Here is a 27,542-nt window from a genome sequence, read left to right as displayed (position 1 = left end):
CGCTGGAGTCCTGAAGGGGAGTGTGGGCTGGACTGGGGCCGGAGGGGCACGGTTGGCAGTGAGCAGGCTCCCGTGGCTTCCTCGGGGAGAGCCGTGGGCATCTTCTGTTTGCCCTGGGCAGCCTGGCCTCTCTCCTCCCCACTCCAGCAGGCAGCATGGCCTCTGGGCTGGCTCTGCCCTAGGGGCCACCTGACAGCCTACAAGGGAGAATTCTAGCCCTAGTTGTGCACTCTGGGTGAAGGTGTTGCTCCCACTGTGTGGGGATGGGAAGGAGAGAGGGGATGGAGGGGACCAGGGCCGGAAAGACAGCAGCCAGCTCTGCCTGTAATGGTCACCAGGAGCTGCTTGCTGGAGAGCAACCCGGGAGCACAGTGCTGTGCAGCACCAGGTGACGTGGGAAGCGGCCATGGGGAAGGTGGAGTGAAGACGCCAGTGGCTGTGATGAGTGGATTTAGCAGCAGGAGAGCAAGGACAACACTCTGGGCCCCATTGCCCACCACAGCTCCGATGCCACCCCCACTGCAGACTTGCTGTCCTGCTGGGACAAGTGGACAGACCTGTGAGCCCCAAGGCTGCTGATCTTACAGTCACCAAGCAAGCCCCCTGCAGCCCCACCTGGGCCCCCTACAGCGGGCCTGGGATCCACAGGAAGCTGGACCCCTTGTGGCAGCCACAAGCCAAAAGATGAGCCAGGAAGCAGAAATTGGGGTCTTCCTGGGCTTCCTCGGTGGGGTGTCAGAAGGGTGTGCTGCTGGAGTGAGTTGGGTGCTGGGGGTGGAGAGGAAAGAGCCTGAAGAAGTGTGGGGTGCAGTGCTGCCTCCATGCGGGCCTCGAATGATGGATTCCCTGAGAAGTGCTGGTAGGCCCTGGAGCAGATGCATCTCATCTGGTTTGCAGGTCACTGAACTCATCCCTGAGGATTGGAGGAGGAGGTAATGCCCCTAATGCCTGGCTATTCTTAAAAGGATTGGCTAAATTGATAGCTCCTAATGCCATTTGTCACTGGGTGGGCAGGAAAGGATACTGAGAGGGCTGGGATGGCTCCACTGATTGTCTCTGGCCTGTGGGTACTCTCCAATGTCAGCCTTACCTTTTCCTCCAGACCTCCTGCCTCTGAAGGTCAGACTCAAAGTCAGACTTGGCCAGGGGTTAGAGGGAGAGACTGGCACCCAACCATCTCAGGCTGCCCCACGGTGTTCACAGAAACCCCTTCCAGAGCACTAGTTTCCTAAGGAAGCTACAGAGTGCTGGGCTGAGAGCAGCAAGGGATGGGGAGCAGGGGAAAGGGGAGTTTGTCTGGGTCTAGGGTTGGGAGGGGACACTAGTGTGGAGAGAGGCACCTTTTTGTCAAAGAACATGGGTGATTTTCCTTTTTGTCCTTAAAAATAGCCAGGCTTACTGGGCCATGGTGACAAGCATGGACTGTGATTGGCTGCAGCAGGAGGTGGGGAGTCCCTGGGCTGGCGGCCGAGGCTGGATAAGGTCGTTTAACAGAGATGCAGACCCAGGAAGAGAGCCCGCATGCATCCCTTTCCCCAGACAGACACAGATGTGGCCAAGCTTGGCGGCCCTGGGTCCTCTCTGGGAAGCACAGGCGAAGGAGCTCTGGGGCGGGTCCTGCTGCAGCCCAGGCCCTCTGTGTCCTCCAGAAAGCCATGCCCACACTGGCCCTCCCCTCCAGCTGTAGGCTCAGGGCTGCCCGCCCCTGTGGTGCCCTTTACAGCAAAGTGCAGCCTCAGCATTTTTCCTACTCCTGCTGCTTGCCTTTTAATTCCTCCTCATCCATCACCTGGCAGGGAATCGGAGCAGAGCCAGGAGACGAGGGGAGAGGCATGTCTTTTGTGCTCTTCTACCTTCCCTTTTTTCCTTTTCCTTCTTCCTCTGGTTCCATCCTTTCTTCACTTTCACTGATCATTAAAACATAAATTCTTGGCTGGCTCTCTCAGCTTAGCCAGCAGCCCAGCTCTTTGGGGACTTCCCATCTGGATCCTACTGGGAATGAGACACTGAGCCGGGCTGAAACCCCCAAAGCTCAGGCAGGAAGGCAGCAAAACAAGCCTGGAGGAGACGATCCCTTGCCCTGTGTCTCCACCAGCCAGAGAAAGCTCTACCCTTTTCCTCCACACTCTTCTTGCCTTAAAAATGTGTTGGAACTTTTCTAGGTGGATACCCCAGGGACTCAGACAGATCGTTGTACACTCATGTTCAAAGCATTATTCACAACAGCAAAAGGTGCAAACAACCCAAATGTCTATCAATGGATGAATGGATAAATAAAATGTGGTCTAGATATACAGTGTACTATTGTGATATGATGTCTTATTCAGCCATAAAGGGGCATGAAATTCTGATACATGTTACAATGTAGGTAAACCTTGAAAGCATTATGCTAAGTGAAATAAATCGGTCATAAAAGGACAAATATTGCATGATTCCTCTTATAGGAGGTACCTGGAATAGGCAAATTCACAGAGAGAAGGGTGAGGAAGGGTTCATTGTTTAGTGGGCACAGAGTTTCTGTTTGGGTTGATAAAAAAGTTCTGGAAATAGGTAGTGATGATGGCTCATAACACTATGAATGTACTTAAAGCCACTGAATTATATACTCAAAAATGGTTAAGATTATAAGGTTTTGATTTGTTTGATTTGGTTGATTGGTTGTTTTTTTTTGTTGTTGTTGTTGTTTTGTTTTGTTTTGTTTTGTTTTTGCTTTCAGACAGAAACTCACTCTGTCGCCCAGGCTGGAGTGCAGCAACATGATCATAGCTCACTGTAATCTCAAACTCCTGGGCTCAAGCAATCCTCCCGCCTCAGCCTCCTGAGTAGCTGGGCATGTGCGACCAGGCTCTGCGAATTTTTAAAAAATTTTTTGGAAAGACGAGGTCTTGCTATATTGCCTAGGCTGGTCTCAAATTCCTGGCTTCAAGTGATCCTCCTGCCTCAGCCTCCCAAAGGGCTGGGATTACGGGCATGAGCCACTGCACCCAGCTGAATGCTGTTTTATGTTGTGTATAGTTGACCATAATAAAAAATTTGGGGCCTTAGTGCCGGGCTGTACTTCCAGGCTGAGAGCTGTGGAGGTGGACGGGCAGAGGAGAAGGGCCACGCTCTCTCCCTCTCTCTGCTCCTTCTTCTTCTCTTGTGACTGAGGTGAAGCTCAGGGCTTTTCTGCTTTGCATGTTACCCACTTTTCTGAAGCTGGGGCCTCCCCACTCTCTCGCTGGGCCCCACTGTGGAACAGGGAAGTGATGTGTTCTCCTGTTCCCCCTGGAAAACGAGAGTTCCTGGAGGAGCTGAAATCCCTGGGAGAAAGGGAAAAGGAGGGGAGGATCGACAAGTGAGGGAGGCTAGGGATCTGACGGTCACTGTGGGCCATAGGGGCTCACCCCACTCCGAGTTGCTGAGGGACCACGTGGAGCATGCCTGGAATTGTCTGAGACACTGAAGAGGGGAGTATTTGTCCCATTGAGGGCAGCTGCATGGGGTGCTAGCTCCTCATACTCCGGGTTGCAGGTGCCAGGGGACGGGGGCTTCCTGCAGGCATCTCCTGACTGCAGAGGAAGCCTGGGCAGGAGACCCCAGGGCAACTGAGGTGAGGCGCCGCTGGGCTACCCCACGTGAATCTGGTTGGGCAGCAAACACTAGAGTAGAAGGAATGGCCGAGAGGACGTGAGGACACAAGAGGCACCCGCAGAGTGAGTCCTCTTCCTTCCTCGGGGCACCAAAAGGCGCAGGTTTGGGATGGGTCTCAATCCTGTCCCCTTTCTCAGCAACTATTATGGGTTTGGGGTGACGACCATGCCCAGGCTCCCTCACGGGACCCTGACACAGGCCTGAGACACTCAGGCATGTTTGGGAGAGCCCCGCAGAGCCGGCCAGAGGCTGCTGCTGCAGGCAGAGCCTGGCACTCAATCCTCCTGGAAACGGCTCCGTGTAGAGTTCCTGCAAAACCCAGTTCTCCGACTGCACCTGTTAGGTGTGCCAGGAAGCCCTTGATAAGATCTGAAGTCTTCAAGGAATAATGGGCGTGGCCTTGCGTATTGACTTCTCCTGCAGGCGGCTCCTTTTCAGCCCTCTCTGGACATCGGCGGTGTTATTCCCATCCAGCGGAGGCCAGCTGCCCAGGGCCAGGCACAGAGCCTGCATGGGGCCAGCTCTCTGGAACCTGTGTCCAGCTGGGGAATAAGCACATGCGCAGCACTTGAAGAATTCACTGCTCACTGGAGAGTCCGTATGGAATTGGGCAACTTGGAGGTGGCCTGAGGAACTGAGCAGGCCACCGGCGGGGGGATGGAGAAAAGGCAGTTGGGGTATAAGCATAGCCATGCAGACCTGGAGCTCTCCTGTGTGAACTTGGGCAAGTTACTTAATCTCTCTGAACCTTCGTTTTCTCTTCTAAGTAGCATAATTATGCCAATTCCATAGGGCTGCTGTGAAGGTGAAGTGAGTGGAGGCAGATCAAGTGCTGACGTGTCTGGGACATGATAAAGGCACAGCAGACACTCGTCATTCCTACTATTAGCAGAAATTGCAGTATTTATACCCATAGCCAACCCTGGGTGAATCTTTTGCTTAGTAGCCTGCCATGAAACCAAGGCAATGCTCTGGCCTTCTGTGCATATAAGGACCTCTAGATTTGGCAGGTGGAGGGGAGGAGAAAATGCTTCCAGGGGATGGGTTCAGTGTGAGCAAAAGCACAGAGGCAGGAAAGAGCATCCTGTGTTCATTTTCTATTGCTTCCTAAAAGATTACTACAAACAGCAGCATAAAACAATACCATTCATTATCTCACAGTTCTGTAAGTCAGAAGTCTGGCACAGCATCTCATGAGACTGAAGTCAAGTTGTTAGCCAAGTTGAATTCTTGGCTGGAGGCTCTGGGGGAAAAGTCTGCTTCCAAGCTCATTGGTTCTCGGGTGAATTTACTTCATTGCAGATGTAGGATGAGGTGCCCACTTCCTTGCCAGTTGTTGACCAGGGATTGCTCTCAACTACTAGAGGCCGCCCACGTGCCTTACCATGTGTCTCTCCTCCTTCAAGCCAGCAAGAGTGCATTGAGTCTTTCTCATGCATTAGATCTCTGGCTCCTTCTGCTGTCTCTGAGCTCTACTCCCAGATTTAATGGGCTCAAGTGCTTGGGTCAAGCCCTCCCGAATAGTCTCCCTATCTTAAAGTCGACTAATTTGGGATTTAATTGTGTCTGCAAAATCCCTTCCCAAGAGTATCTAGACTCCTGGTGAGTAACTGGGAGAGGGTGTATACCCAAGACTGTCTTAGAATTCTGTCTACTATACCTAGCATGTGCCCAGGATGAGAAGCAGAGTAGCCAGGGGCTGGAGCAGGGGATGACTTAGGTGTGGGCAGCTGTGGAGCAGGAGAAGTAAGGTGGGTGCTGGTGGTGTGGGGAGGTATAAGGTCCTGTAGGCTTTGAGTGGCAGGTGGAGGAAGAGGCAATGGACAGTACCTCCCATGCCCCTGCCTGTAGCCCTTGCCACCAGATGTGCATAGCCCAATCCCAGCTGACTCCCTGCATTCTGAAAAGGGCACCACCTTGGCCTGAAACCTCCAGTCCTCTGATTCCTCCCTCTAGGATGGATGAACAGACCCACAGCTCCAAGGTCGCTGACCTCAGGGGCCCAGAGCAAGGCCCTGCAGCACCTCAGAGCTCCCTGCAGCAGGCCTGGGGTCCAAGGGAGGCTGGGCCCCTTGCAGCAGCCAAAAGCCTAAAAACGAGCTGGGAAAGCAGCGGAAGATGTATGCGCAGCAGGGCAGTTCTCCTTCCCCGGGGCAGTTCTTCCTCTCTGTTCCCTCACCCTCAGAGAAGGCAGTGAGGGTGTGGGGGAGTCAACATTCATGCTCTCAGCAGCATTTCTGGAACCCAGCACACCATTCCTTGCCCTGCTTTGGACTTGCTGCAGTTAAAACACTCAACAAACCCTAGATTATTGGCAAATAACTGTGTTCCAAAGAAGTTCTCAAGGTTAAGGTTCTCAGGTTCAAGGTTTTGAAATTCAAACGCTCCATTAAACCTGCTAGGACTGGCAGCAGCATTCACGCAGCTCTATGTGGCTCCAGAGCCCTGTGTGTGCAGGATTCAGGTCTTCTCTGTGCTTTCTTGTGGTAGTGGTTTGGTAGAAGGCTGTTCTACTAGTTGTGATAATAAAAGTGTGTGCAGACTCTGCTTTCTCTGGCAGATCAGGATCTTCCATGGAGATCACAGGTCTCCCGATAATAAAAGAGGCACAAGACAAGCTTTAAAGCCCCTTCCCATCTAGCCTGGAGCACATCAGAGGAAGGGGAGGGCCCCTGGCCTGAAGGTGAGAAAGGTTCTAGCTTTCCTCACTCCCGGGTGGGTCAGGTGGGAGCTTCGGGGGATAAGCAAGGGAGGGGAGAGCAGAGAGGGCAGTGGTGGGGAGGTCCCAGCAGACCTGGGCCCCTGCAGGGCTGGGTTGAGCATGTCAGCTCCAGAGATTGCAGTTCTGTTGGTGGACTTTAGCTAGTGTTCCGGCCATAGCTGGTCATCTATGCCACACTGCCCCAGAGAGAGGGCCGGAGGGCTAATGGGTTAGTCATGCCTCTGTAAAGGTGACCAGGCAGTGTCTGTGGCTAGGGCATGTCAGCATAGACAATGCAGCAAGCCTTTCTCGTTCTGCCAGTGAAAACCAATCACGTTCCTGCAGACTCATCATAGGTGTGTTCCAGTAGCTGCACCAGAGCAAGGCTGCAAAATCCTGCTTATAATTTACAGCCCATAGGCTTCAACTAATTTAGGGGACAGTCTGGTGACCGAAAAGAAAAAGTCTTCTCATAAGTAGTCATTTTCTTGGAGGACCTGAGCCCCTCAGAGGTTTGTGTCTCGTGCCCCATTGTGCACCCTCAGTCTTGGTTCTGTGGTTTATTTCATCCTGCTTTGTGGTAGATTCTGTTAAATCTGAGTCAGGAAGTGAGGCTTGGCCTGTAGGCTGAGTTCATCTTCTGCCTTTCCCAGCATTAAGGCCTAGGTAGACACTATCTCTGACACTGCACAGTGCCTGTGCTGGCCAATCAGACAAGTGGCCTGCATTCCCTGGGCCTCAGTCTCCCGCCCCACACAGTGGGAATTACAGCACATAGTTTATGCTGAGGGTAAGCCAGCCCCCCACTGACTTCTCAGGGTTGTTGGAAGAACAGAACGCCATGATGGATACGAAGATATTTCCAGGAGCGGAGGGTGTTTCCCAGGTGTGGGCATCGTCGTCTCCTCCAGCAGCGTCTCACGGAGTTCTCTGTCCTCTTTCCCACCAGTCCCGGCCCAGGCCCCTGAGCTGGAGGGATGGAAAACTCCTCTGCAGCGTCGGCCTCCTCGGAGGCGGGGAGCAGCCGCTCCCAGGAGATCGAGGAGCTGGAGCGCTTCATCGACAGCTACGTGCTGGAGTACCAGGTGCAGGGGCTGCTGGCTGACAAGACGGAGGGTGATGGCGAGAGTGAGAGGACACAGTCCCACATCTCCCAGGTGAGCGCTGGCCCGGGGTTGGGGGAGCTTGGCAAATTCAGAGGGGGTGATGCAGGGGCCCCTAATTCTGGGCAGCATCCAGTTGCCTGACACTAGACTGCTAAGGCATGAATGGTCCCACCCAGCAGAGCACCCAGAATCTGGCAGGTGGGCTTTGGGATCCAGGCAGGAGGTGCCCTGGCTGTGCACCCAGTCCCTCTGACCCACCTCCACTCCTCCCTATCCAATGAGGCTTTGGGGCCCAGCCAGGCCCACAAGTCTTTGAACATACGTCTCTTGAGTACCGACTATGTGCTGAACACTGTTCCCTGTCCTCAATAAGCTTATGTTCTAGAAGAGATCTGGAGGTTTTGCTTCTCCATAATGCATACCATCAAAGAACTATAACTTGTGAATATTCTCTGATTTCAATTACAAGTAGTTGTTGGTAGCCAAAGGAATGAGTCTGGTGGGATTCTCACCCAGGGCTCTGTATGTCAGACATACTTAGACATATGAGACAATCCAACCAGCGTCGTGGGTTGGTCCTGCCCCCTCCTGCCTCAGTCTGTGGCATCCCTGACCTTGGAGGGGAGATGGACTCATCTGAAAGATTGTGGGCTGAGATTTGAAAGTCTTGGCTTCTCCCTAATGAAGTATGAATGCATTAAGGATAGGGACCCTATCAAGCATATCTTTGCCTAACACCACAAATCCTCAGCAGATTTTTGTTCAAGAGCTGCTTCCAGATTGGCTTCTAGCTGCCAATGTGACCTTGGGCAGAACCTTCAATGTCTGTGGGGCTGGCTGAGTTTTCTTATCTGGCAAATGGGGATTATGCTGTTGCCTCGGGAATGTTGGAAGGTCAAAGACGGTAAGAAGTACAAAAGCTGCAGAGAATCAGTGCTGCCTGCACAAGCATGTACGGGAGAGTCCCCTGTCTCATCTGGAGTCAGGGTTCTGGGGATCCACCTCTCGTGCGTGTTATCCCATCTCCAAGCCTGGGACTCCTGGGACAATCAGAAGGTGAGCTACCTGGGTGCACTCTGCTTTGGAAAAAGGCTGAGTCAAACCACCTGGCTCACTTTTTGGTTGGGACCCCTAGCTTTTTAGAAGCCAGAACAAACTTTTGGCTTTCCTGGAACTCAGACCAGGAGTCACTCTGGGAAATGCAGAAGCCACAGTAATCCCATGCCCTGTCCCCACTGGGAAGCAGGGGACAGAAAATGGCCCTGAGGGAGAAAAAAAAAATAGATGTGATGCTTTCTTTAGTGTCCTTGAGGTTCTAAAATCACAAGTAATGCAAGCTTATAATTTGTTTGTTATTCAATCCACGAGTGTTTAACAAGCTTCTGTTCTATGCCGGGCACTATTCTAGGACTCGTATCTAGGATTGAGCAAAAAACCCCTTCCCTCATGGACTGTGTATTCTACTCGTGGGTGATCATTGCAATGGAGAAAAGTAAAGCTGGAAAATGGAATGGGGAGTGAGGAGGAGCAGGAGGAGCTTGCAGTTTTAAGTAGCGTAGTCAGGGAAGCTGGCATGGAGGGGAGGGAGGGGTGGGTAGTGGAGATATCCAGAGAGGAACATCTGGGCAGAAGGAGCAGCCTGTGCCAGGGCTGGGCTGGAAGAAGAGTCCAGGCCCAGCCAGGAGGCCAGGGTGCTGGAGCAGAGGGCGAGGGAGGGAGAGCTGCGGAGATGAGTCAGAGGGATGATGGGGACTGTGTCGTCAGGAGGTGCGAGGCCTGAGCCCTGGAGTGGCCCCACATGAGGAAGAAAGAATGTGAAGAGAAGTGAGCCAAGAGACCAGTGAGGCAGGAGGGAACCAGGCTGCGTGGAGTGCTGGAGCCCAGGAGGGGCGTCGAGGGAGTGGGATGGGGGGAGACTGCCTTGTGGGCTGCTGCCAGGCCAGGTAAGAGGGGCTGAGAATGGCTGGCTGAGCAGGGGGGCCGTGATGGGGGAGTTTCCGCTGAGTGGTGAAGGCAGAAGCCTGCCTGTGGCCAGCTCAAGGAACAGAAGGAAATGGCCTGGAGACTAGGAGAATAGTACAACTGTTTTGAGGAGTTTAGCTGTAAAGGGGAGAGACATGTGGTGGTATTTGGGGAAATAAGGTCAAAATAGGAGCACTGACCTGTGTATTCGATCCAGGGGCAAGTCAGGGGTTGCCGGAATCCTGGCTTATCCCCAGCCCCCAGCGGTTCATCCACAATAACAGGAGGGAGTTGCAGGTGTGCGGCCGTGCAACTAAAATGACTCCTGCAGCACAGCTGTGGTTTCTCTCCAGCTACTTGCAGCCACGAAGGTGCAGAGGCAGAGTTACAAAGATGACTTTAACCAGGATGGAGGTTTCTACAGGGAATACAGTGGAGGAAAGAGGGGTGAGGGAGGCACAGGAGTGATAATGGTGAGTCACCTAGATGCTGAGCCAGGCCAGGACGGAAGCGGGTACCCGAGGTGGTTGCAGAGGCTGACAGGTGGTAGGGTCAGTGGATTGGAGGCCACCCGAAGAATTGTAACCCTGGTAGCAAAGAGACTGAGCTAGAAAGATGGTGGGGATGTGGCGTGTGTCCAGGAGTGGGGTGTTTGAAATCAGAGGTGGAGGAATGCAGTCATGGGTCAGGAGAGGGCTGGGTGTGAGCATGGGAGTGTGTGGGGGAGAGGGAGAGGCCAGGAGGACAGCGGGTCGTGAAACTCAGATCCATCTTCATGGATCTTGAAATCACCGAGAAAGGACAAAAGGATGTGGGAGAGGGTGGCTGTGATACAGGAGAAAAGTCCTTGAGGAATGCCGGAGCAAGGTGGTGGCTGGGTGGCCTGGCGGTCTACAGCTGACTGCATGGAGGGTGTTGTCTGGTGGTGCATTAACTTACTTGCGTAATCCTTTTTTTTTTTTTTTTATGTATAAACTATGCTTATTGCACAGCTAATAGTACCATGATGTGAAGTGGAAGGAGGAGGAGGATTAGGATAGATTGGAAAATTATAAGGGAAATTAACCTCTTTAGATTGTCTAGGGCAAGAACTAAGTGAACTAACTTTTGCAGTGCCCTGGAAGCCCCTAGAGCTGACTTCCCCAGGAGCAGGGCCTGTGGACGGGCATATGGGCTGGCTGGGTACCCCCTGTCGTGGGCTGCCTGCCTCTTCAGCTGTGTGGCATCCGGGCCTGCAGCAGGGCATCTTCCAAAGGTTCCTCCAGCTGAAATTTGCTCTACCTGGAGGAGCCAGGGAAGCCTCGAAGCTTTACCCCAGAGGAATGCGTGGCTGATGGTAGAATTTCTGTGCCCAGAGCAGCCAGCGGGGACATAGTTTTGAAAGGAGGCGCGCTCCCAGCGCTTTCAGTCTGGGCCCTGTGCTTCTGGCACCAGCTCCTGGGCTCAGTGAGGCCTGAGTCACTCTTGGATGCACCCATCTGTGTGGCGGGCAAGGCAAGGCTGTGGAGGGGCTTTCAGACTGACGTCTGCTGTGAAGTGTGGTGTGGACAACACCTGTGTGGTGTGACATTTGGATGCATTCTCTAAACTTTCTTCATGTTCTGGAATTCCCTCGAAGAATACAGACACCTGGCAGGATTCCGGGGCCTGCGGGCCTGCGGGCCTGCCTGCTGCTGCCGGAAAGGGAGGATGTTTCAATCCTGCCCCCACCGCGCCCCTGCCTCCCCTCTCCCCACAGTCACACACACACCTGGGGTACTGACTCTGGAAGAGGGACAGCTGTGGCCAACTCTCAGGAAGGCCAGGGTTAGCTGTGTCTACATAAGATACTTTTAAAAAAAATTCTCTATTAACACAGCTTTATGGGAAATATTTCTGCTAAAGCACTTTGGCTTGTTTTTTTTAATCTGATGACTAGTTTAAATGGAAACCAAAAAGAAAAAAAAAACAACAAACACTCAGGGAATGTTCCTGTCTGCCTGTGTGGTGTTTTGATGTTTCTGGGGAGGAAATTTGTTAAGAATCTTGGAAACCTTGAGAAGACCTGAGGAAGCGGAGAGGAATGTTGCTCTTCAGCTGGTGAGGTCATTTTTTAGGATCTGAGAAATGACAGTTGACACTCAGGGAGAAAATATCTCTTGATGTTTGTACACTTGTGTTCTTCTCGTCCTTCCCAGTAACACTGGAAAGAAATGAAGGATGGATGGATGGATGGATGGATGGATGGATGGATGGATGGATGGATAGACAGACAGATAGATGATACATAGATAATAGATAGATAAGATAGATAGATAGATCAGTTTTCCTGTCCCTTAGATGAATAACCAAGACAATGTGTGTTTTAAGTTTGCCAACGTTTTCTGGATGCCATATTTAACACCACACCCCTCCCCATGTTTAACATCACACCCCTCCCCATGTTTAACACCACACCCCTCCCCATGTTTAACACCACACCCCTCCCCATGCTTAACATCACACCCCTCCCCCATATTTTACATCACACTCCTCCTCATGTTTAACATCACACCTGTCCTCGTGTTTAACGTCATACCTCTCCCCTGTATTTTACATCGTACCACTCCCCTATGTTTCAGGAGCACCTGCTGTCCAATTGATTGGAAGTCCCCACAGTCACTCTATCCTTGGGAGGAGGAGGGATTATAGCCCTATTCTAAAGGAGGGAAACTGAGGCACAGAGCTGGAGCATGGCCAAACCCCACTGCTGGGTGGTGGCTGAGCTGGGCCCTGGAGCCCCATCCCCACCCCACCTACTTCTGGTTTCCTGCTTCGTACAGGCCGTGACTGATTGGGTGTTGGGTGGTTAATATAGATTTCTTTCCTGTAGAAAGAAAATTGGACTCCAAATCTCATTGACCACTAACCTTATGGGGAAGAGATTAGGATCTGAGAAATGACAGTTGACACTCAGGGAGAAAATATCTCATGATGTTTGTACACTTGTGTTCTTCTCATCCTTCCCAGTAACACTGGAAAGAAATGAAGGATGGATGGATGGATGGATGGATGGATGGATGGATGGATGGATGGGAAAATTTTGGCACATGTGATTTTGGCACATGTGGATGATCTAGTGGATCGCCAGAAAGCTTGGAAGCAGTGTGCAACTCTGGGTGAGCATGAACTCACTTAGGGAGCTGTGAGAAATACTGATGTACAGGCCTCACTGCTAGAGATGCAGGCAAAGGTGAGGGGCCTGGGCCTGGAGTATTCATAAGCCTGTGTGTGACTCTGATTGCCACAGTGGGAGCAGGGCTGTCTCCTTTCTCCCGCTCCATGGCCTGCTGCCCCTGCTCCAGTCTCTTGGAAAGATAACATGTAGGGACCCTATGAAGATACATTTAATGATGGCATAGTTTCCAGTAAATTCTTGTTAAGAGGTCAAATTAAGAGCCAGTGAGAGTGAAAATCACTTCCTATAGCCCTGTTTTGATGCTTTCAGGCACTTGGAAGTCCTGGGTTTCGTCTAAAATGCAGTGATCTTTACAAAGGGGTGCAGCAGTGGCAATGAATAGGATAGGGTGAGAGTGTTCAGATCGGCTCAGTGGCTTTTCCTAACAAGTTTCTCCTCTTTCTCTTTACGTCTCTCCTTTCATTCTGCCTTCCCTGTTCACTGTTCCCTCACCCTTTTTCTAAAATCCCATCTCTTCTTTTCCTTCTGCCCTTAAATTCATTTTCCCTGATGTCTTTGCTCACAGGAGGAAGCACTCAATGGTGGACCACCCACGAAAGGCTTAACAGAAGAAGTGAGTTTACAGGAGGGCTGCGGGGTGGTTCAGCATGCAGGATTTATTATATATTTTCCCCTTATTTAAAAAATGTATTCTAAATTATACAAGTACTTTATGCATACATTCCCATAGTGCACAAGAATTCAAATATTAATAATTAAATTCTCCTGAGCTAAAATTATTTTAAATTATACAAGTCCTTTATGCATATATTATCATGGTACATAAGAATTCAAATATTAACAATAAAATCTTCTGTGCTACCACCTCATTCTGCTCCTTTGCTACTACCTCCCATCAGATGAGTGAGTTCATTTCCTTGCCTTTTTTAGTGCCTTTCCTGACATATGTATGACTTGAAGAAATACAATATTGTCAAATCATATATCATAGCCAGTGGATATATTGTTCAATAACTTGCATTTTTCACCTGCCCACATGCCCCAGAGATTCTTCTGGGCTTGCACATCTGCTGTGTTCTGTTTAGTGGCTGCCCAGTTGTCCATAGCATGGATTTATTTAACCATTTGCTTAATGGTAGGCACTCAGGTTACTTCTAAATTTTCCCCTGGAAATACGTGATACTTCAACACATACTGTTGAACATGCCTCCTTCTGCACAAATAACGGTGTTTCTTTAGTTAGATGCTGAGAAGTAAAATTAATTTTAATAGCTGTTGTTAAATTGCTCTCCAAAGATCTTCCATTATCCATACTGCCACCAGTGTATTGGGATATCTTGTCATTTTAATTCACATTGTCTTATTTCTTTTTCTTTTTTTTTTTTTTTTTTTTGAGACGGAGTCTCACTCTGTCACCAAGGCTGTAGCGTAGTGGCACGATCTCAGCTCACTGCAACCTCCGCCCCCTGGGTTCAAGCAACTCTCCTGTCTCAGCCTCCCGAGTAGCTGGGACTACAGGCACATGTCACCATACCCAGCTAATTTTTGTATTTTTAGTAAAGACAGGGTTTCACCATATTGATCAGGCTGGTCTTGAACTCCTGACCTCAGGTGATCCACCTGCCTTGGGCTCCTAAAGTGCTGGGATTACAGGCGTGAGCCACTGCACCTGGCCACGTTGTCTTTATTTCTAATGAAATTGAATTACCAATCTTTCTATTTTATTTTTTTCTTTTTTTTGAGATGAGTCTCGCACTGTCGCCCGGGCTGGATTGCAATGGCGCGCTCTCGGCTCACTGCAACCTCTGCCTCCCAGGTTCAAGCGATTCTCCTGCCTCAGCCTCCTGAATAGCTGGGATTATAGGCGCGTGCCACCACGCCCAGCTAATTTTTTGTATTTTTAGTAGAGACGGAGTTTCACTATGTTGGCCAGGCTGGTGTTGAATGCCTGACTCGTGATCTACTTGCCTTGGCTTCCCAAAGTGTTGGGATTACAGTCATGAGCCACCACACCTGGCCCTTTTTTTTTTTTTTTTTTTTTGAGACAAAGTTTTGCTCTTGTTGCCGAGGCTGGAGTACAATGGTGTGATCTTGACTCACTGCAACTTTTGCCTCCCAGGTTCAAGCGATTCGCCTGCCTCAGCCTCCTGAGTAGCTGTGATTACAGGTGCCCGCCACCATGCCCAGCTAATTTTTTGTATTTTTAGTAAAGACAGGGTTTCACCATTTTGGCCAGACTGGTCTTGAACTCCTGACCTCAGGTGATCCACCCCTCTTGGCCTCCCAAAGTGTTGGGATTACAGGCGTGAGCCACTGCGCCTGGCCACCAATTATTTTTCAATAGGATAAAATTTTATTTTCTTAAAGTAACAATTGGAAAAACAGAGGCAAGTGAAAAATGTAAAAAAAATCATTTTATGGTAACTAATATAATTTTTGTGCATCATTTTTTTAAACATCTTTTACAAAGTTGTACTTCTATCATACATGTAAGTTTTATGATCTGTAGGTTTTAATGATCTCCTAGACATTGTTTGGTGGTGGTTTTTAGCATAAAGTGTAACTATTTAAATTTGCTCTTTCTGCTAGGTAGTAAAATATAATAGAATGAAAGCTAACGTTTATTCATTCAGGCTCTCTTGTAGGCTCAGGGGGCAAAGTCAAGAACAGAACAACCATGATCTCTGTCTCAATTTCTCACAGGGAAGGACAGACAATAGAGGGAGAAGGAAATGGGATGTTAGAAGGTGATGAATGCATGAGGGAGGCAGGAAGTGAGTGGGGAAGGCTCACTTAGGAATGAGGATTTGGGCACAGTGGCTCACGTGTGTAATCCCAGCACTTTAGAAATCTGAGACAGGTGGATCACTTGAGCCCAGGAGTTCGAGGCCAGCCTGGGCAACATGGTGAAACTCAGTCTCTAATATAAATACAAAAATTAGCTGGGCATGATGGTGCATGCCTGTGGTCCCAGCTACTGGGGAGGCTGAGGTGGGAGGATCACCCGAGCCCGGGACCCAGAGGTTGCAGTGAGCTGAGATCACACCACTTCACTCCAGCTTGGGCAACAGAGTGAGACCCTGTCTCAAAACAAACAAACAAACAGAAAACAGAAAGAAAGAAAAAGAAGACAGGGCAGGGGGCAGGGTGAGGAGGAAGGAAGGGAGGGAGGGAGGATTTGAAGGAGGTGAGAGTGAGGCCACCTGGGAAGGGGTATCCAGGCAGAGGGAATGGCCAGGGCAAAGCTCTGGTGTGGGGCATGCCACACAGTCGAATGGGATCCCTCTGAATGCTGTGTAGAGAATAGGCTATGGTGGGGGGTCAGCAAGAGAGGAAGCGGAGACCAGGAAGCCGTCTCCTTGCTGCAGGGGAGAGGCAATGGAGACTGGGGCCATGTGGTCACTGGGGGTGATGAGATGCCTTCAGAGTCTAGGTATGCTTGGAAAGTGATGACACTGTGATTGACCCTGAAGATTTTAGCCTGAGCAAATAGGATAGACTTTGCAGAAATGAGCTATGCAAGACCCTGGAAGAGCAGCTTTGTGGGGCAAAGGTCAAGAGTCCCGTTTGGGCATGAAAGGCTTAAGATAGTATTAGTCACCTTAGAGGAGATGTTGGTCCACCAGTTCGATGCACATTGGTGGTGTTCAGAGGAGGAGAATGAGCTGGATGCTGCTTTAAGCCCAGGGAGTGAGGAAGTTTACAGGAGAGGATCAAAGATTGAGCCTTGACTTAAGAAGTTGGGGAGATGAGGAGGAAGTAACAAAGGAGACTGTTTGCATTGTTTCTCACATTTTGACTCATTTGGTTTTGATGATTCTGTGAAGATGCTGTCATTATTACCATTTTATAAGGGAGGAAATTGAAGCACAGAGAGGTTGACATAAGCTTCCTGAAGCCACATAGCAAGTACATGGCAAGACTGGGGTTTAAAACAGGCAGCTGTCTCCAAGTGCCATCCACTTACCCTCTCTGCTATTGGTGGATCTATTATTATTACAGATGGGGGAAACAGTCCTGGGGATGAAGCGATTTGCCCAAGGTCATACAGTAAGTGGCAGAGCTGGGATCTGAACTCAGGACTCTCTGCTTCAAGAGCTCAAGTTCCTAATCACGCAAGCATTCTCCACAACAGGAAAGTTGTTCGTTTCTGAAAAGATGGGAGCAAAAGCCTCTCTCTCTCTCTCACAAATCTCGGCCATCAGCAGCATCTGTCCCTCTTAGCACAGGTCTTTTTTAGAATATCACTGGATCGAGAATGAGCTGCCAGCCAGCCTCAGGTCCCACCTCGGGGTCTTGGTTCTCCTCCCTGTGTCAGTAAGCCCATGTGCCCAGGATAAAGGAAGATGTCATGCACACTCCTGTCTTTGAGAAGTTGGGTCTTCAGGCTGGCAGGATTCTGACTGGGGTCTGTGAGACTGGGAGGAAGCCATTTCCCTTCAGCCTCAAGTCCCCCTTCAGGGAAATGAAGGCATTGGTGAGAGCCCTGGTTGCATTGTGCAGCCCCCACCCGGCGCAGGTTTTACACACAGAGGTCACATTCCACCACCACCCATGCATTCAGACACCGGCGAAGACCTGGCCTGTGGACCCCCAAAATCCCCCCTGGGTAGTCTGACATCACCCTTGGTTAAGAAGCCCTGGGTAAGATGACCTTTAAAATAATTTTGCATTTTGAAATAATTTCAAATATACATAGAAATTACAATAATAGTGCAAACAATTCTTGCATATCCAATTAACATCTTACTACATTTGTACCCACACTCTCTCTCTAAATATATCTTATGATATATATAATTTATACGTATAATTGTATGTAAAACTTCTTTCTAAATCATTTGAGAGTTAGTTCCAGACATGATGCCCCTGTATCCCTTGACACTTCAGTGTGTATTTCCTCAGAACAAGGACATGATACAATATAGGAAATGAACATTGATAGAATGCTGTGATTAAACCTACAGATCTTTCAGCAATTTTCCCAGTAATATTGTTTAGAGCAAAAAAAAAAAATTGGCTGTGATCTTTGTCTAATCCAAGAGTACATATTGTGTTTAACATCAGTCATTTTTCCTGGCTCTTTGAATGATACCTATTTCTGTCTTTTGCTCATTCTGCCACTTTTTGGCTGTATATTCCTGGGTGAGTTACTTAACCACACTGTGCTTCAGTCTCCATGTTTGCTAATTGGAGAAGATAAGAGTGCCTCGGTAGCCATGAAGAGTAAATGTGCAATGGACTTAGAACAGTGCCTAGATTTAAGTGAAGTCTTTTTTTTTTTTTTTTTTGAGATAGAGTCTTGCTGTGTTGCCCAGGCTGGAGTGCAGTGGCGCAATCTCGGCTCACTGCAGGCTCCGCCCCCCCCGGGGTTCACGCCATTCTCCTGCCTCAGCCTCCGGAGTAGCTGGGACTACAGGCGCCCGCCACCTCGCCCGGCTAATTTTTTATATTTTTAGTAGAGACGGGGTTTCACTGTGTTAGCCAGGATGGTCTCGATCTCCTGACCTCGTGATCCGCCCGCCTCGGCCTCCCAAAGTGCCGGGATTACAGGCGTGAGTCACTGCGCCCGGCCTAAGTGAAGTCTTTATATAGTCTGGTGATTAATTATTTGCTACACAGCAGGCTCCCCTTATCCACTATTTTGCTTTCCATGGTTTTAGTTACCCACGGTCAGCTGCAGTCCAAAAATGTTAAATGAAAAATTCCAGAAATAAACAATTTATACATTTTAAATTGTATGGCATTCCAAGCAGTATGATGAAATCTCACGCTGTCTCTCCCGGGACATGAATCATCCCTTTGTCCAGCGTTTCCAGGCTGTATCCTCTACCTGCGTGTCACTGCCCAGCCCAGAGTCACTGAGCAGACATCTCTGTTACAGGATCACAAACAGATGTAGGGCTTTTTACCACCCACGGTTTCAGGCATCCACTAGGGGATCTTGGAATGGATCCCTCAAGGATAAGTGGGGGGCGACTGTGCATGTTGCAAGTAGCTTCTCACTTGTCTTTATTTGTTCATGATTTCTTTTGTCGCTTAGAAGTTTGAAATTTTGATGTAATTTAAAATTTGCATCTCAGATTTTAATCACCTTGGAATGTGTTTTCCATGAATAGTGCAAGGCAGATATCTAGGGTCATTTTTTCAATGGCTGGGTGGTTGTCTTAATACCATGTATTTATTGATGAGTCTCTCCCTCAATTCAAAACACAATCTTTATCCTATATGAGGTTCCCGTTTGTGCATTAATTTGCTTGTGGGTGCAGTTTTATCAGTTGATCTGCTTTTTTATTCCTGTACTGGTTCAACAGCTTGTTTGGCTCTAGCTTTTTTTTTTTTTTAATTTATTTATTTATTTTGAGACGGAGTCTCGCTCTGTTGCCCAGGCTGGAGTAGAGTGGCGCGATCTCTGCTTACTGCAAGCTCTGCCTCCCGGGTTCACGCCATTCTCCTGCCTCAGCCTCCCGAGTAGCTGGGACTACAGGTGCCTGCAACCAGGCCCAGCTAATTTTTTTGTATTTTTAGTAGAGACGGGGTTTCACTGTGTTAGCCAGGATGGTCTCCATCTCCTGACCTCGTGATCCCCCCGCCTCAGCCTCCCAAAGTGCTGGGATTACAGGCATGAGCCACCGCGCCCAGCCCTGGCTCTAGCTTTATGAAATACTTTGATGTCTGGTAGGGCTGGTCTCTTGGGGGACTTTTAGGCACCGCTGAAGAGGGGCCCTGGTTTAGCTTTAGCACCTCCAGCCTCCCACACTCTGAGCTTCTTGCTTCTCTGCTTCTTTCTCCTCCTCCTCCAATTCTCAGTACCCTGGGGTCTCCCCAATCTTTCCCAATCTCTGCTCATAAAACACTGGCCAGGTGTGGTGGCTCCCACCTGTAATCCTAGCACCTGGGAGGCCAAGGCAGGTGGATCACCTGAGCTCAGGAATTTGAGGCCATCCAGGGCAACATGGTGAAACCCCGTCTCTACTAAAAATACAAAAAAATTAACTGGGTGTGGTGGTGAATGCCTGTAGTACCAGCTACTTGGGAGGCTGAGGCAGGAGAATTGCTTGAGCCCCAGAGGCGAAGGTTGCAGTGAGCCAAGATTGCACCACTGCACTCCAGCTTGGGCCAGAGTGAGACTCCGTCTCAAAAACAAGACAAACAAATAATAAAACTGTTCATCCTGGGATGTAAAGACAAATAGCTTATTTTAATTGTTTTTTTATTGTGGAATACTTAAGATGGACTGATAACAGAGAATAATAAAATACACATCTATTTTGAGTGGAGAACAAACATCTGTACTCTCATGTTTATTAAATCTTAACCCTGTGTCATGTTTGTTCCAGGTTTTTAAATTAAGACACGAATTATAATAGCTGTGGTTGAGGCCTTTAAACCACTCTTGTGAATTTGATGCTCATCGTTCCCATATCTAACAAACTTCCCACATTTCCCGCCTTTCTGTTTGATGACCTTTTCAAGTAAGACACCACCTTTACCCCCAAGAGAACTTGCAGGTTCAGGAGGCTCAAAGCTGTAAGGCTGTTTGCCTTGAAGGGGAAATGTGTGGGATTTCAAGCCCTGGCCCGGACTGAGGAGCAGATCTGGAGAGGTGGACCCTTCTTCATTCTTGACTCATCTCCTATAGATCAGGACAGGTTCTGGGAAGGTCCATTTCTGGAGATTTTCTAGGTGGTGTCTCAGAGAACGCAAACGGGAGGCAGGAGGTGGTGGTGCCTGTGACACAAGAAGCCGGTGTTGAGGGCAGAATCCCAGCAGGGATGGGGAGGAACTTCGGAATAGGGAAGGGAGGGCTACCAGAGGGCCTTTAGGGCCAGGGAAGAAGCGTGTGTCTGATGGAGGGGATTCAGGCAGCAGCCCTGGACAGGTTGCCCCTGGGGCTACTGCTGGGCTGGGGTTTGAGATGGAGCCCCACAAGCCCAGTGGGTAGAGCTTGCTGTGCTAAGTGTGATCATTCACACTTCACTCCTCCCCATTTACACAGTCACACACAGGGCCACAGTCCCTCCTCCTGCTGGGGGTTGTGCCCGCCTCCGGCTTTGCCAGGTCTCTGGAATGAGGCTCTGTGGACTCCACCATCTTGCTGGCTTTCCTGTGCACAGATCACCCACTTTGCCTGCTGCTCATCTGTTCCGCACTCTGAGATCCACTGCTTCATTTCCATCTCTACCACCACTGCTAATGAACCCCAGTGTGGGACCCCCCTTCACCACTTCCCCCCTGGGCCAGTTCAGCCTCCCCTAACAGAAGCCTTCAACCCCTGCATATAGAGGAAGTGTCTCTGTGTTCTTTAGCCTGACATCCGCCATCTGCCTTAAGCTGGCCACGTTCTACTGAGCCTGTTGCCCCTCTTGGGCACCTCACTCTTCTCTGGGAACCCTGGGTTGCCTGCTTTTCCTCCCTTACAGCCCCTGCCGAGAGCACACTCTTCTTCATCTCAGCCGTGCCGTCCCCACCCCCCTCTCATTGCTGTTATGTGACATGTCATCTGACCTCTCCTGTGTGGAGACACTCTTTGTTGAGGGTCCCACACAGAAGGCACTCAGGAAGTGGCTTTTGGTTGGCAAATGTACAGTTACAGATGGCCTTGGACAAGGCAGAGCAGTCTGGTTGGAGCTTGGAAAGCTCACCAAGGACGGTGAGGTTGCATACGGATGTGCACAAAGCCTCAGGGTCTGCTCTGCGCGTGCCCATCAGGAGGCCTCATCCTGCCAGGGCCTGTGCTGACCCCGGAGAAGGTGTGTCCCCCGTGAGTCACCGTGCTGTGGAATATCACACCAGCACTACGCAGCTAGGGTTGAAATGTTCAGGATGCCTGGAAGGGGAGAAGCGTTTTTCTGAGAGGTCACCTAGGATGGGATGAGGAGTTGCAAGCATGGCCTCGTGTTCCCTCCAGCCAGTGGGCACTGTGTGCCTTGGATGTCTCCCACCTGTCAGCCGGGCTCCAAGCAGGGAAGCAGAAACTACTCCAATATTAAAGCAGAGGGATTATAGTTACAGTACTTTAAACATTATACATACATACATATATACATATATGTTTATATGTATCTGTATACATTATTCTAAAAATGTGGACCGGGCATGGTGGCTCATGCCTGTAATCCCAGCACTGTGGGAGGCCAAGGTAGGTGGATCACCTGAGGTCAGGAGTTTGAAACCAGCCTGGCCAACATGGTGAAACCCCGTCTCTACTAAAAATACAACAATTAGTTGGGCATGGTGGCGGGCACCTGTAATCCCAGCTACTCAGGAGGCTGAGGCAGGAGAATCGCTTGAACCCGGGAGGTGGAGGTTGCAGTGAACCAAGATTGCGCCACTGCACTCCAGCCTGGGTGACAGAATGAGCCTCCATTTCAATAAATAAATAAATAAATAAATGTACATATATGCTTATAGTTATGTATGCATGTATTTTACGTATGTATGAATACATACATATTAGTTTTTGTTTTGGAATTATTTTAGACTTACAGCCAAGGTGCAGAATGGAACAGGGTGTTCCCAAACACTTGTTGCTCACCTTGCCGTAATATGAACACCTTGCATAACTATAGAACCATTATCAGAAGCAAGAAATTAACATTGATACAATGCTCTTAACTAGAGGCTTTATTCAGATTTCACCAGTTGTTCCACGAACGTCCTTTTTCTGTTCCAGGATCCAGATTTGCGTGTAATTGCCACATCTCCTCTTTCCCTTCCAATCTGATACTTTGTCTTTTCTTTTCTTTTACAACCTTGACACTTTTGAAGAGTTCTGGTCAATGCTTCTATAGGAAGCTCATTAATTTGGGTGGTGTGATGTTTTCTCATGATTATGTCGAGAGGGTGCATTTTTGTCAAGAATACCCCAGAAGTGATGTGCCCGTCTCGATGCACCACACTGGGGAGTCCGTGATGCAGATATGTTTTGTACTGGTGATATTGACCTTGATCACTTGGCTAAAGTGGCATCTGATGGTTTCTCATTTTTCTCTCCCCAACGCCAGCCATAATTAATAAATATCTTGGGGGAAATACTTTGAGACTGCAATGATCCAAGCAGAGGGAATTTAATACAAAGAATTGATTACTCCTACCTGAGAAGCTCCACAGCCCAGAAAATGGCAACCTCAGGTAGCTAGTACCAACTCTTGACCTGAGGCTCAAAGAAAGAAGGTGTTGCCAGAGTCCAGAGTTCCCGGTCATGCATAGAAGCCCGTCTGGTGAGGGTGGAGCCAGGAAGGAGACCCAGCACTGCTGGTAATGCTGCCTGAGGCATAGAGAGATGGGAGAAATGCCCTTTTCCTGTCTCCCATTGGCCAAGCCCAGTCAGAAGCCAGCTGACGTGGGAGCCTGGGAATTGTGGTCCGCAGGGGTCAGCCCCTCTGCAGTATAGCTTGGGGATGGGCAAGGAGTGCCTCTGACACCGTTGCCACTTCTCTAGGGCTGCACTGTCCCTTATGGTAGCCACAGGCCACATGTGGCTCTTGAGCCCTTGAAATGTGGTTCATCCAAACTGAGATGTGCTCTAAGTGGATTTCTAATACGGTATGGAAAGAAGAATGTAAAATATCTCATTAACAACTTTTTATATTGATTACCTGTTGAAGTGATAATATTTTGATGTATTAGATTAAATAAAATATATTATTTCATTTAATTTTACCTGTTTCTTTTAAAAATTTGGCTACTAGAAAATTTAAAATTCCTCCTGTGGTTTCTATGTGTGGCTCTCATTTTGTTTCAGTTGGATAGTGCTGCTCTAGGGTACACTTCTACCCAGCCTATGTCAACAACATTGTAAGAATAACATCCATTCTGGACAAAGGTCATACCCTTGAGCCATGCTCAGGAGGGCATGTCCAGCCAAGGTTTTAGAAAGCCAGGACTGCACTGGCACACACTCACAGCTCTGACCATGTCATCAAACATACAGAGACTGGGCTTCCCTCTGCTCTTTCCTTTTTTCTTTTTTTCTTTTCTTTTTTTTTTTTTTTTTTGAGGCTCGCTCTGTCACCCAAGAGCATCGTGCATTGGCACGATCACAGCTCACTGCAACCTTAAATTCCTGGGCTTAAGCAATCCTCCAGCCTCAGCCTCCCAAGTAGCTAGGACAGCAGGTGCATGCCACCATAGCTGGCTAGCTTTGTTTTTGTTTTTGTTTTTGTTTTAGTAGAGACAAGGTGTCTCTATGTTGCCCAGGCTGGTCTCAAACTCCTGGGTTCAAGTGATCTCCTGTCTTGGCCTCCCAAAGTGCTGAATTATAGGCGTGAGCTGCCTGGCCCTCCTCTGCTCTTTATGTATCATGCAGGGTGTAGGTTAAGGTCAATATTCAACAACTTCAGCTCCAGAGGCTAGCTAATGTTTAATACGATAGTAAAAACACTACCCTATACCTGGATAGCATTTGACAGGAAGGGCTATAAGACTGCTACTGCATTGTGTCTATACAGTGTTTTTATAGCTCACAAAGATCTTTCATCCCAGCCTCCCAGCCAGTCACCCAGCATGGCTCTCCTCATTTTATAGATGACAGAATGAAGCCTGAGAGATCACATGGATTTCTGTGGCTCCCAGACTCCCAGTGCATCCCTTGGGGAGCTCGTCAAAATGCTGATCCTCTGGCCCTGGCCTCCCAGAGTCTAATTCAGTGGGTAAAGACTGGGGCCCAGGGACCTCCAAATTGCAGACTCTGGGGACTCTCATGCAGATGGTTGTCAGACCGCACTTTGGGACACAGCAGCCCTCTGAGTTCTCAGGGGATGTGAGTGGCAGGGCTTGTCTGAGCCACGCTTCTAATAGCCAGGTTGGGCTCTTTCCTGGTGCCAAACCCATCATCTTTTGGAGCTAGGCTTCTAGGAAGACCAATACATATCTGCCTCACTGCCATCTCCGGCCACACCCTTGATGTAATAGAGGGTTAGTGTGGCTGAAGCCAGGTCCGGCGGTCAAACATGGTGCTGGTTGTACCAAACTCAGAATAAGTTTTGTCATATCTGGCTGACTTTGGGATGTAGCCAGTCTTTGTCACTGTGCTGGGCTCAGGTGAAGGGAAGTGAGTTTGCCTTTCCCAAGCAGACGCCAAAGCTTCATCTTGATGTGGAGCTTGATGATGCCAAATTGGGTCTGGTGGTTGAGAAAGATTTGCGTTGAAATGGCCAAGTAGGATTCCACAGTCATGCTAATGGGGAAGGCCAGGGCACAACTTCTGCAGCCTGGCAGAGTGAACATGGGCCTGTCCATCCTGCCATCACTGATCACTCCTTTCTGCTCTGCAGTGGACAGCAGACTGCAGCGAACCGCTGGACAGCAGCTGTTCCTTCTCCCGAGGGCGAGCTCCCCCACAGCAGGTAGGGAACCAGCTCTGCGCTCTGTCTGGGGGTGTCCTATGTCTTGTCTGCCTGGGTTCCTGGGCCGGCCCACAATGGCTCCTGAGGGGTGGTGACATGGAGAGTGCAGAGAGGTGGGAGAGGGGAGGGTGCATCTGACCCCTGGAAAGCCCTCCCTAACTCCCTGCCCGCAGGGAAGCTCCCACTCCCCCAAACTCATCGATTGATGAGATTTCTTTTTAGTGGCTGCATTCTATATACTAACACACATCTGGAAGTAGCCCAGATGTTCACTGAGGGGAATGGAGAGGTGCCTTGGGATCCGTCCTTATAGTAGAGTATTACATGGCTGTCAAATGACTGCACTGAGGGTTCAGGCACAGACATTGTAGCCCCACAAACAATGGGACTCAGCACTTTGATGCTGGTGGGTGCTTTGGATATCACTTCTGCTCCAGATCTGCAGAAGGCCTGGGAGGGGCAGCCTGTGGGGGAGCCGTCAGAGACCTGTCCATCCCCCCAGCCAACCGACAGTCCTGGGACCCCACCAGAGCCTGCCACCTTTCTCCCTGCTGCTTGCCGTGAGGTCCTGAGAGGCTCGTGGATGGCTTGCGTGGCTGGGAGGGAAGGGCGGCAGCTGCTCTTTGGGAGCTGCCCTGGTGACCCCCTGGCCCTCCCGCATACCCTGTGGTGGTCCAGCTGTTCTCACTGATACCTCATCCCTGCCTGCAGGAGCCTGTGGGATTAGAGGCTGAAAAAAACATGTGTCCCCATCCCGAGTCCAGCCTCAGACTATGCCTGTCTGGAAAGCAGAGGAAGCCCCTGCAGGCTCCTGCGAGGGGCCATGCCTGGTTTCAGAGCCTCTGCAGTCATGGTTTGCCCCGGGCCTACCTGCTCATGTTCGGCTTCAGTCCACTTAATCGTGTTCAGCTTCGGTCTCCTGGCAGATTCACCCAACTCCTCTATTCTGTCCTGAGAGAAGCTGGTTGGTGGCCTCGGTTCTAGATCTTTCTTAGGCTGTAGGGCGTGGCTGCCCCATGGTGTAGGGGGACGGCTGCCCAGGATGGTTCTTTCACGTGACAAGATGTTCTTGTATGTTCAATTGTTTCTTAAGAAGGAGGCCATAAAAACAGCCCCGGGGGTAGGGAGTGATGGGAGACCTGGAGTCTCATTTTTGTTCTGCCACAAACTTGGTGACAAACTCTTCCCCCTCGGGTTTCAGCTTCCTCACATAAAACCCAGAAGGAGCCTCGACGGCCTCTGAGGGTCCTTCTAACATCTCCGTGCCATTTGCAGATGAGGAAACTAAGTCCCACGGAAGTGCCACTTGTCTGCCCTCCTCCCCATACGGCACTGCTACCTTGCCCAACTGCAGGAGGTGGCCTTCTAGGGGATGCCTTTGTCTCTGCTGCCTCCCTGCCTGGGAGCCCATGTTATGCTCCCTGACCCTCTAGCTTTTGGTCTAGGCCCTACTCCTCAGGGGCACTGTCTCTAGCTCCTGCCAGTTATTCTGGGGTCTCCTAAATGGAGATTCCCCTCACTCTTCAGCAGCAATGGTGAACTTGGATTTGGGAACTCAAGCACCAGAGAGAGGCTTTCAGGGAGGGCTTGAAGCTCTTGGATGGGGAATAAGAGGTTTGTCACTGAGAGCGCTCTGTTATTTGGTCAGCAGGTGTCTGGTTCTGAAATCTTCCAATGAAGAGTCCTTTTTCCTCTCCCTTTACCATCTTTTTGGGGGCTTGTCTGCTGCCTTTCCCCTCTGGTCCCCTTCTCCACATCGCTCCTGATAGGGTCTCCGGGGGGCAAGGAAGGGTTCTCCCCCCCTTTCTCCCCTCATCTGCCTCACCTCCCACACCCAGCTGTCCTCTCGGCTCTGCCTTCCCCACCTGCAGGAGGTTGTGTAGGGGTTTGCCAGATAATACGGGCCCATGGAGCAGGGGTGGGGGCTTGTGGAGTGGGGTTAGGTATGGGCTTGTCCCTGCTCCAGGTACTCTGACACCAAAAGGAGCAGCTCACCCCAATCCTACCTTCAAGAAGCAGCTGAGCAGTTGACTTGGGGTACGCAGTGTTTGACAAAATGAAATATAACTCAACTTAAAAGTGAAGTTGTGAAAAGCTCATCTTAAATCTTTTCTTGGCAGGTGGAACTGAGACATAGGTTCATTATGGGGGAGGAGCCCAAGGAGTGTGGAGGGCAGGGTCTCTGCATAGAACCCCACCTAATCACCTGACATGCCCAGAGGCAAGGTTTTGTGGGAGGGACCTCCTACAGGCCATAGGGGCACTGGCATTGCCATCACCCCTGACCTGCGGTGGCCGCCTGATCATATCAGAGGGAAGAGGGAGAGATGTCTACTTCTGAGAAGTGGAAGAGGGGCTGGGCCACTGAGGGACACCCCCTGCCACAGCCATGTGTGCCTGGTGCTGTGTTGGTCTTGAGTGCAGGGTCCGTGATGTCCATGCCTGGAGAGCCGGCTGGGACAGAAGGGAAGGCTCAGTCAGAATGCTGGGTTTGCCTGAGTCTGGCGTGGGACGCACCACCTGTGCTGTATGAAGTTGCTTACAGCCAAGAAAACCTCTGAAGGTTGGAGAGGGTCTTTCAGGAGCGATTTCTTAGAGATTTGTCAACCAGGAGTGTCTGCAGAGGCCTGGTG

The 27,542-nt window shown here is 50.0% G+C and overlaps 1 protein-coding gene across 8 annotated transcripts in view; it reads left to right on the top strand.

Moving 5' to 3' along the window:
* The window catches only part of CTIF (cap binding complex dependent translation initiation factor), a 328,654-nt gene that overhangs the window by 74,709 nt on the left and 226,403 nt on the right, over window positions 1–27,542 (top strand). For 4 of the 8 annotated variants that reach the window (XM_032152356.2, XM_032152359.2, XM_032152355.2 and 1 more), the window contains 3 exons: window positions 7,284–7,491; window positions 13,125–13,172; window positions 24,838–24,909. In XM_032152356.2, coding sequence (XP_032008247.1) covers window positions 7,312–7,491; window positions 13,125–13,172; window positions 24,838–24,909 — 300 coding nt within the window. In that variant the 5' untranslated portion in view covers window positions 7,284–7,311. The remainder of the gene's footprint in view (window positions 1–7,283; window positions 7,492–13,124; window positions 13,173–24,837; window positions 24,910–27,542) is intronic. The other 4 variants (XM_032152363.2, XM_032152360.2, XM_058438381.1 and 1 more) reach the window with 2 other exon arrangements.

Source organism: Hylobates moloch, unplaced genomic scaffold, assembly GCF_009828535.3.
Source record: "Hylobates moloch isolate HMO894 unplaced genomic scaffold, HMol_V3 SCAFFOLD_5, whole genome shotgun sequence".
NCBI classification, from domain to species: Eukaryota; Metazoa; Chordata; class Mammalia; order Primates; family Hylobatidae; genus Hylobates; species Hylobates moloch.
Note: the sequence above shows the minus strand (reverse complement) of the source record. Positions and strands in the feature narration are given on the sequence as shown.